The sequence below is a fragment of the Spea bombifrons genome, chromosome 3 (genome assembly GCF_027358695.1).
Source record: "Spea bombifrons isolate aSpeBom1 chromosome 3, aSpeBom1.2.pri, whole genome shotgun sequence".
Taxonomy (NCBI): domain Eukaryota; kingdom Metazoa; phylum Chordata; class Amphibia; order Anura; family Pelobatidae; genus Spea; species Spea bombifrons.
The window spans coordinates 5,046,350-5,056,375 of NC_071089.1; the positions used below are offsets into that span (position 1 = coordinate 5,046,350).

At 47.0% G+C, this 10,026-nt stretch overlaps 1 protein-coding gene across 1 annotated transcript; it reads right to left on the reverse strand.

Moving 5' to 3' along the window:
- Positions 1–352: 352 nt before the first annotated feature.
- Positions 353–9,356, reverse strand: LBH (LBH regulator of WNT signaling pathway). Its single transcript, XM_053459111.1, has 3 exons — positions 9,222–9,356; positions 5,980–6,076; positions 353–1,336 (listed from the first exon to the last, which is right to left on the reverse strand). The coding sequence occupies exons 1-3, from the start codon at positions 9,245–9,247 to the stop codon at positions 1,151–1,153; spliced, it is 309 nt and encodes a 102-aa protein (XP_053315086.1). The 5' UTR covers positions 9,248–9,356; the 3' UTR covers positions 353–1,150.
- Positions 9,357–10,026: the final 670 nt, after the last annotated feature.

Consider the following 10,026-nt stretch of genomic DNA (forward strand, 5'->3'; position numbering starts at 1 on the left):
GGAAGGGAACGGATATGATTATTTTTAGGACCGTCGGCCATCACATGAAAGCAACCAGCACAGGAGATCCTCGAGGAAACATTCTTAACGTCCCTCAACTTCCTACGGCTAAAGAAAAGAAATAAAGAATGCTTTGATGACTTAAATGTGCTATCGTAACAGGAATACCTCCGTCTAAAAGTCATCTATCGCTATATATTGCCTGTTATTCCCGAATATATATATATTTCATAGATTTGTATGGCGATGTCAGCAGATTTGAATGATTATGTTATTCCCCTCCCCCCAAGATCTATGTACACCACACCGATCGAACAAATCGTATCCACAACGGGGCAAATTCCCCAAAAAATGTGAAGTGTCTGTATACTCGCGCAAGACGGCTACTGGACAATGAAGTGCGGGTCCATTCAGATGAACAGTGAATACACAGTAGCAACTTCTTGGTAGACAGTGATGGTGGCAATAGCGGAGAACTGCCCCTCCCCCACATAATCATTCTAATGGCCAATTTGGAATCCAATCAGAATACACAGATTAAGAAACGGATCGGACGTAAGATACATGATATGTGTGCATTATAATAGTTTCCCTGTATTCGTTGTAGAGTGCTTGCGCATGTTCTCCAAGTTCATGATATGGTCATAAAAGGTCATTTGACCGGCGGGTTTTGATGAAAGAAGCCGGATCTCTTCTAAAGAAAACTTTCCTAGGAAGCTTATCTTGGAAATCTCAATTTCTTATGAACGGACTTTCACATTGAGAGATGACTTAAATGTACGTCCTTGGAGAAGTTTGGAGCCATTTCTGGAGGTGAACTCTACCCTACAGTTATCTCCTGGTCTCGACGTCTCGTGGGAAAGAGACGCGGCTGCCTCTAGGTTCAGGACACAAAAAAAACCAAACTCAAGATAGCAATCTCTGAATATTGGAGAGAACGAACGAGAAAAAAAAAAGCGAAAATATTTCTTCGAGACTTCCTGATTTTGATCACATCGAAGGCGGTATTCTCACAAGAAACAAGAAGTCCCACAGGTGCACCTTGGAATTTGTCGTCTTTAACATAAAACCTCTAACGGATTCACAGTCAAGCCGTTGGCGGGCGCGTCCTCCGACAAAATAAGATTCAGTTACGGTGACGCCGGTTCAGTTACTGCTCCTGCTTTTCATTCTTTGTCTCGTCGCGGTCGTCTTTTTCGTCCTCCACCAGGAACTCCTCTGGTGGCCACCTTAACTCTCCGCTCTCGACATCGCCTTCCGTGGGTTCGACCACAATGGAGGGCAGCCGGTCCTTCAGCTTGCAGCAGCGATCGAAATCTGAGGGATCTGGGAAAATCTGTAGAGAGAAAAAATGTTTTAATCGTATAAATAAATCACTGATACATCGAGACCAAATGACGTAGAAGTCATACTACGTACGTTTTCCATCTTGATGTCCTACACTCCCAACTTTTCAATGCCCTTTGTGATGATATTTATGAATTTCTAGCAGAATGGAGAACATAGAAAAGCCCTGAAAGGTCAGATCTGGACATCCTGAAAATATATATATCTATTTTTTTTTTTAAGCCAAAATCAGAAGTCTTTGGGACTTTGGCCAGAAGCCGTTGATTAAAGTTATTTTAGCAGAGTACAAATAAGAGTAATTATGAGACCGTCAGGAAGGGTGGGATTTCGCATGAGAACAAAAAAACATTCACTTTTAGCAAAAAAAAAATACCAGGCAGAAAAATCTGGAAATCCTGCTTTGTTAAAAAAAAAAAAAAAAAAAAAAGTTTTTTTTTTACGCAAAACAATTAAACTATGAAAAATAGATTAAACTATGGCTGCTAAATATTTTGTCTGTGCAGTAAAGTTGTGCCAGAGGGCAGGAGAATGTAAGGAACATCAAAGGTTAAATTACACGGTGCCCACATTCTATAATGTTTCATTGAGTAATAGTATTATAGAATTTATACCCATTGTACAGCGCTGAGGAATATGATGGCGCTATAAAAAAAAAAGTGTTTTTCCAAGAGAGGTCACCATGGTATTGCATTTACAGGGTATATTCAACATATATTGACCACAAAATACTTACATTATTAAGCCAGTACTCTTTAGTTTTCGGAGTTCTGTTTTATTTAACCCCTCCCCCAGCCACCTCTACTGAATGCAGGGAGCATACTTTAGTATGCCTGGTGCACATGCTCAGTAGCAAGTAGCCAATCACAGGTATGCTATCTGAACGCTGATTGTTTGCTAGCTTGTATTCCATTGGCTCCTGCCTCAGTGAAGTCAACTGCTACCGAGCATGTGCAAGATGCGCCAGGCTTCAGGAGGAGCCCAAAAGGACTTAAGACAATGTCTCAGGCGCTAAGGAATGGTTAATTAAATACAAAACGCATACGAGATCCTGAGAAATTCTCCAATATGCACTAAAAACAAACAATTTTGAAGGCATAATGGTTTCTTTAAACCAGAAGATTTTTTTTAGCTCCGTTCCGCAGGGAGCATCGCCGCGTGTTGGGGTCGCGCTACTTGAAAGCACGGAAATTAAAATCTGAACACTAAAAAAAAAAATGAAAATAAGCATTTTTTGCATGACTGCAACGCGAAGGTCATCCGAAAACAGCTGCCGAGGAAGCCGACGCGGCAGAAACCAAAGTTTCCACAAAGTCATCCTTTCGACAGCGGGAGAAATCGTCACGGTTACCTATATTCCTCGGCCAAGACATTTATTACCGAAACCTCTGCGTCCACAGCCTGTCGCTCAAATGCTTCAGCTACGTGCACACTACCGGTCAAATGTTTGGGGTCACTCAGGAGTGATAGGAGTGGTAAAGGGCCATTGGAACTCAGGAGTGATGGGAGTGATAAAGGGCCATTGGAAAAACAGGAGTGATGGGAGTGGTAAAGGGCCATTGGGGCACAGGAGTGATGGGAGTGATAAAGGGTCATTGGAACACAGGAGTGATGGGAGTGATAAAGGGCCGTTGGAACACAGGAGTGATGGGAGTGATAAAGGGCCATTGGAACACAGGAGTGATGGGAGTGATAAAGGGCCGTTGGAACACAGGAGTGATGGGAGTGATAAAGGGCCATTGGAACACAGGAGTGATGGGAGTGGTAAAGGGCCATTGGACCGCAGGAGTGATGGGAGTGATAAAGGGCCATTGGAACACAGGAGTGATGGGAGTGATAAAGGGCCATTGGAACCCAGGAGTGATGGGAGTGATAAAGGCCTCCGTACGCCTATGATGAGATTCCATTAAAAACAAAATCAGCCGTTTCCAGCTCCAGTAGTCATTTACAGCATTAACCCCGTTAGTTTTGTAGATAGACAAAAGCATCTCCATAAACAGAGGGGTTCTGGTTTCGATTATCTTCACTATTCATTATGAAGGGTCAGCACTAGCAGTTTCTCCTGATAGAAGGGGTGAGCTGGCCCTGTATAATGTATAATTCAACAGGTGAGAAGCCTCACTGATTTAACATTACATTATAGAGGGCCAGCCAAGCCCTGAGGTTATAGTGAGTGATATGAAACAACAAATTGTATTACCTATACATTATACAGGGCACTTCATAATGCAAAGTGAATGTGGAACAAAATACTCCGCAGCGCCACAAACTCAATTTACCAGAACCATTTGGTTTTTTGCAGCAACGGAGCGGAGACATTTACAGTTTCTGTCCTCATTTAACTTCCTCTGTTATTTTCAGACGAGTACGGTTTAAAGGAGATATAAGGTTTTACTTTACTGAGAGGGTAGTAGATAAGGGGAACATCCTCCCAGCAGAAGTGGTAGAGGGTAATACAGTGAGGGGATTAAACATGCATGGGATAGACATACGGCTCCTGAATCTAAGGCGAGACCAACGAGTCTTTAGAGCAGGAGAAGTGGGCGACTAGATGGGGCCAAATAGGGCCGATCTGCGGGAGGATTCTATGTCCCTTCTCCTAAAGCCGGTCACTAGTCTCTGCTTCCAAAGAAACCCTCTCCCCCCCGTCCATCAGCATCCCCAGACTCATTCCAGGAGACCCCTCGCTACATTTCCATGCGATCAGGTGTCTCGTATCCAACACCTAGAAGTGACCTTGGACTCCAGTCATGGAAAATCTCCATGGAAACCGGACTGAAGATCCCGAGCTACAGTTTCACTAAATAAGCAGAAATGGCAGAGACGAGACAAGCATCTGCCGCAGTCTTTGTTTTTGTGGCACGCAGGATAAGACGTTCCTCCTCGGGGAGGAAAAAGTCAGAGTACCAACCGTGCAAGGCTTTTTTGGGGGGTCTTTGGGCTGCTGTAGTCGTTCTGCAGCGCCCGCGAGATATGGAGGAATATAGATTAGTCTCTGGGGTATCCTGGAAGCCTCTGGGCACCATTACAGCCTCAAGGGACCCGAGCAACCAACATCCCCCAGGAATTTGGGTTTTTTTTCTGTTTTTTAACCCCCGGGTTATGTTAAAGCGGAAACTTTGCATTTCCCATCATGAGGACGAAAACTTCGGGGCCCCTAGAAATTCCTTGTTTTTGAAAGAAAAGCAAATTTGTTTCCATTAAGCTACTACTGTAGCCAGAAACGGCTGATTTTTAATAGACAGAGAACCTTTATCACTCCCATCACTCCTGCATTCCAATGGCCCTTTATCACTCCCATCACTCCTGTGTTCCAATGGCTCTTTATCACTCCCATCGCTCCTGTGTCCTGATGGCCCTTTATCACTCCCATCACTCCTGTGTCCCAATGGCCCTTTATCACTCCCATCACTCCTGTGTCCCAGTGGCCCTTTATCACTCCCATCGAAACAGCTGAGTGACCCCAAACATTTGAACGGTAACGTATATATTGTGACCTAAACATAACTAGCAAATCTGTCTCTGCCTCCTTTGAGTAACATGTGTCGAGGCTCTGGCACACAGAGGGTTAAACATGCAGCCCTCCCCACTTCTATACAGTACGCAGCGTTAAAGATGTGACCCTCCGACCTCTATAAATCACAAAGCACCCCCCCCCACTGTGCAGGCGCCATTTCTAATGTAAAGGAAAATATGGGATGTCAGCGCAGAGTCAGCTACCAGACAAGCAGGGGTTAAATATTCGCCATTTAAAGGGACAGTCCGCATAAAATGCACGAGACAGGCGCAGGGGACCGACGACCGATTAACGTTTGAGTCTTTGTAGCAGGAAAAACTGGCAACTAGATGGGGGCCGAATGGGGCCGATCCGCCGACAAATTCAGTTTCTATAGTACGTAATTGATTAAAGAACGCTATTATCCGTGCAGCCAATGAAATGACCCCGCTGAATCACCCCACGACATGCAGAGATCTCATGGAGACCACCGAGACCTGCTCAAAGCTGATCTAAAAGAAGCAGCTGGCTAGCGAGACGTCAGCGCCGGATTCCTCAAAGTGCCGCGCCGGAGGCCTTTCACGCACAAGCGAGCAATCGGCGGCCCGCCGGCTCATTCACAAATCCCACGCGCTTTCTAGAAAGTCCAAGCGGCGGAGAGACTCGGCTGCAATGACCGACCCTCACAGGTGTGAGACCACTCGACGGACGTTTCCGAAAACGCGTGGCGCTGCTCAATAGGACGCGATGCTTAGCAGATCGGGCTCTTTTTGGGCTATAAACAATCAGGGTGTCCAGTGAAAGGACCGATCTCTAGATTGTAAGCTCTTTGAGCAGGGCCCTCTCACCTCTCGTTTACATTATATACTAATGTCGTGTTTGCTCATTGTACAGCGCTGCGGAATAGGATGGCGCTATCTAAAAATCCATTAATTAGGATATTTATGAAAAGCATGACTAGAGAAGATAAAGGCGTTCTGAGCGAAGTCACCTGTTCTCAAGCAGAGATTTCAGCTGCGATATAACACCAGTTGGTTTGTTCAGATATCATTAAGTCTGATTTGATTAGGGTAAACCGAGACAGTTGGCAGGTATTGCAGTTTTTCAGTGTAGATTATAAAGCAGGTTTGCCAACATACCTGATAGGAGTCCTTGCGGGGGCTCAGTCCGATCTCATCCATGGGCTGCGCGCTCATTATTACTTCGGTCATTTCAGCTGATCGCAAGTAATCAGTGCTGCAAGAAAAATGCATCGTTACAAAAAAGATTTACACAAAGTACAGCAAAAACTATTACCCCCCCCCACCCAAAACGAGCAACTCAGACCCCCTTAGTCTTCAGAACGATAAAGAGAAGGGGTACAGAAACAGGCGAGACCACCTTTCCTTGCAATGCCACACATGGCCACAAGGGGCACCCAAGGGATCACAATGGCAAAGCAGCATTCCATATATCACCTCTACGGCGGTCTCGCGAGGGGCTTTGGGGCCAATCTAAGGGACAGGATATCCATGAAATATACAGAGCATATCTAGAGCAACAACCCTCTGATTAGAGCGTAAGCTCACGAGGCAAGCGTCTTCCCCTTCTGGTGGTTTATACACAAGCGTAACGTACAAATACCAGCGTTACATCGGACAGTTTGCCCTTTATATAAAGTTACAGCAGAGCGCATTGAGAAGGCTTCTCAGGAACCACCAACGAGCTTCTTTCACCCCATGTGCTGTTCAGCCAATCAGCTAAGACATGCCAGTCTCAACACTCACAGCCAGGGCTGGACTGGGGATCATGAGGCATCACCGGCACTTTAAGGCCAGCGGCCGCCAAACGACGGAAGGCAGCGATTTGAGAAGAGGCATAGAACATCAGGAGATGGATGTGGGAAGCTGCAGCTCTGCAGCTGGAGTACTTTTCCTTTCTCCAGTTTGAACAACGCATATTAAAGCCCTTATAAACGCATAGTTTAGGGGGGTTTCCTGGGGCGCTGGAGGGTCCCTTGGTATAAAAATCACATTGAAGCCCAAATGATTAACCCACGCACGGCACAGAGGAACAGAAAGACATTGTCCTGCGCGTTACCACCGCAGCGGGGAGGGCAGGAAGGGGATTGAGGGATTTTAGACTAAGCAGGGAATTTTCCATCCTCGCCGGCCGCTGACAAAAAGAGCCTCACGTCTGGGGCTAAGTCTCCGCGTTTTGGTTAAATCTTCTTGATCTCCAGCTGATTATTGATTCCAGATATAATTCTCCGCAAAAGACCAGCTAAGGAATCCGCGATTCATAATCCAAAGCCAGAGCTGGGACGGAAGGAAGATTTTCTTCATTGAGAGGGTGATGGATAAGTGGAACGGTGTCCCAGCAGAAGCGGTAGAGGGTGATACAGTGAGGGGATAGACACACGGCTCCTGGATCTAAGACGAGACCAACGACTGATTAAGGTTTGAGTCTTTACAGCAGGAGAAACGGGCGACTAGACGGGGGCCGGATGGGGCCGATCTGTTGGCAGATTTTTTTTTTACCTGTTAAATGTTGTAAACGTTAAAGCCACCAGTGCTGGTCGGCCGTTGCACCTGTTATAGATTTCCTTGATGGGGCAATGTAACTTTTTCCACTGTTTGCCGTCGTTCGCCTTTATTTGCCGTCGTTAAGAAGCTGTCATCGCTGGGCGCAGAATCGGGTAATAACTACGAGTTTCGAATTCCATCGGATCTCCTGCCGCGCGAACCGCATTCCGCCTTCTGCAAACAGCGGAACCTCAACCCAGACGGGGGGCGGGGGACCGAAACCGAGCCGGCTACAAGGACCCCCAAAACGGGGCAAATCTACTAAGCAGAGGGTCTCAGAAAAAACGTACAAAGAAGAGTGGAAAAGCGTCGGTCGGTGGAAATTAGGACCAAATGAGGAAATTCTGCCAAATATTTGTAGTTTGGATTGGTCACTTTTCAGGGGCGGATAGCGGCTGCTTATTACCCAAAAATGTAAACTTTTTGGGAAATTTCAGGCAGTAGCGGCAAAGGAGGAGAGGGGGGGGCATCAGGAATGTATGACAGACGGACAGATAGATTGTCAGGACAGGGCAAAGGGGTATTAGAGGAAGCCACTAGGGGCAGAATGACAGAGCGGGTGACCGGCCCTGCATTGGCCCCATAGGGAGGGGGGGCAGCGAAGGGTGGGTGCAGAATACAAGTCACCCCATTGATCTAGAGCGAGATCTGGTGCCAAGTACCAGCCGGACAGCGCGATCCAGAACAAAGATTACAGGACGGGAACCGGGGGCAAACCAGCAGCCCGCTGCCATCACACAGCAGGACTGTCCAGATGAGGCCCCGGGGGCCAGACTGTAACAGTTACAATAGAGAAAAACTGATACAATAAGTCACTTAGTTACAATTCAGATTCTGAAGATTCCAGGAGGGTTCCGGACGGAAGGCACGGATCTGGAACGTCGGCTTATGGTATAGAACAGACCCGGCGCAAGACAAACAGAACATTAAAACAATTTGGAGACAGCCCGCCGTGTCCTGCGCGCCTTGTATATACAGTCCCTACAGATGTATATACTGCTTGCTTTATTCCTCCCCATTCCCAGACAAAGACAAGACATTACAAACCCTCGCTGCCATTAAACAGACAGCGGCGAAAGGTTTAGGCGCCGGCAAAAGGGGAGATTTTCACCATTAACCCTTTGGCTACTACATGTGTACAATAAACTGGCGGCTAAAGGGTTAAACATGCACAAACAGGACCAAAACAAGGCAGAAACAGACAGGGTTAACCTGAAAGAGAGCAAACAGTCCATCAAGTGATCTTTTACATTGCACTAAACCGCATTAACCCTTTGCGGCTACCCTACAGAGGGCACTTGACTGGTTAACCCTTTCAGTAGGAGAGAAGGGGTTTACAAGCTCGTAATGAGACGAATTTAACTCTTGGCACGCCAGAGGGCTAGATGACGGCTTGAGCAACCCAAAGGGTTAACTTTCCCATTGATGATAATCCAGCAGCTAAGAAGAGGTGGTCGAGCGAAGACGAAACCCCCAGCATTAACCCCTTAACTGCCTGCAGGACGTATGGATCTTAACGCTGTAATCAGGCGCTAAAAGGGGTTAACTGGCACACTGCCAACCAAGCCAGCGCCTCTTGGATTAACTCTTTCTCTGCCAGGAAACACGCAGCAGCCCCCCTCCTTTCATTTTTCCACTCGGTGGTCACACCGCAGAATTATTTCGAGCTCCCCCTCCCCGGAATCGGTGCAAAGTCCGAGCTACACCTTTCTCTTCACACCCCCTTCACCGATTCTCCACGACTTCAAAATCCACAAAGGGGTTAAAACAAAAAAAAACCAAACAAACAGCATTCCAATTAATAATAAAAGACTTACCAGTGAATGGGATAAAATACAGACATGAAGTCCCGAGAGGCTGGCAGTGGCGGGGTTAAAGAGATCACACAAATAAAGCCAAATAGTTGGGGGTTATAAAGCGCTCGGTAACGCGGAACCGACACTCAACCGGAGCACTAACGCTCTGCCCCAGCCTGGCCGCCTGCACCGCCTTTTATAACATAGGGGGCGCGGCTCCGCAGCGACACGCCTCCCGCTGTTGACGTCAAAAAAGCATGAATGGTCTGTGTGTGCGGCTCATCCCTTGGATACAATCAGCTTTAGTTTGTAACATTCAGTCTCAGTCATCCCTCCCAGCCAATCAGATCACAGAACCGCATCTCCCCGCATCCCCCACTCATCGCTTTTTTTCCCCTCCTTTCATTCTGGTTTTCTTCGCCTGTTTCTTTGTTCAGAAATCCTGAATGTAGAGCAATGCTGTATCTACTTTACTGAGAGGGCGATAGATAATTGGAACAGCCTCCCAGCAGAAGTGGTAGAGGCTAATACAGTGAGGGGATTTAAACATGCATGGGAAAGACATACAACTCCCCGAATCTAAGACTAGACCCAGGACGGACTAGGTAGACCGCGTGGGCCGAAAGGGTCTGATGTGCGGCGGGCGCGATGTAATGCGGCGCTTTGTTCCCGCAGACAGTCACCGTGGCTATATTTAGCGCCGCGCGTTCACACCCGGCTCCGCAGTGACAATGGAAACGCTAAATGGATGTTTAATGCGTGATCGCAGCGCGGTGACAAACATCTCCAGCTGTGGGAGGAGAGCAATCACTGCAAACATCTATAC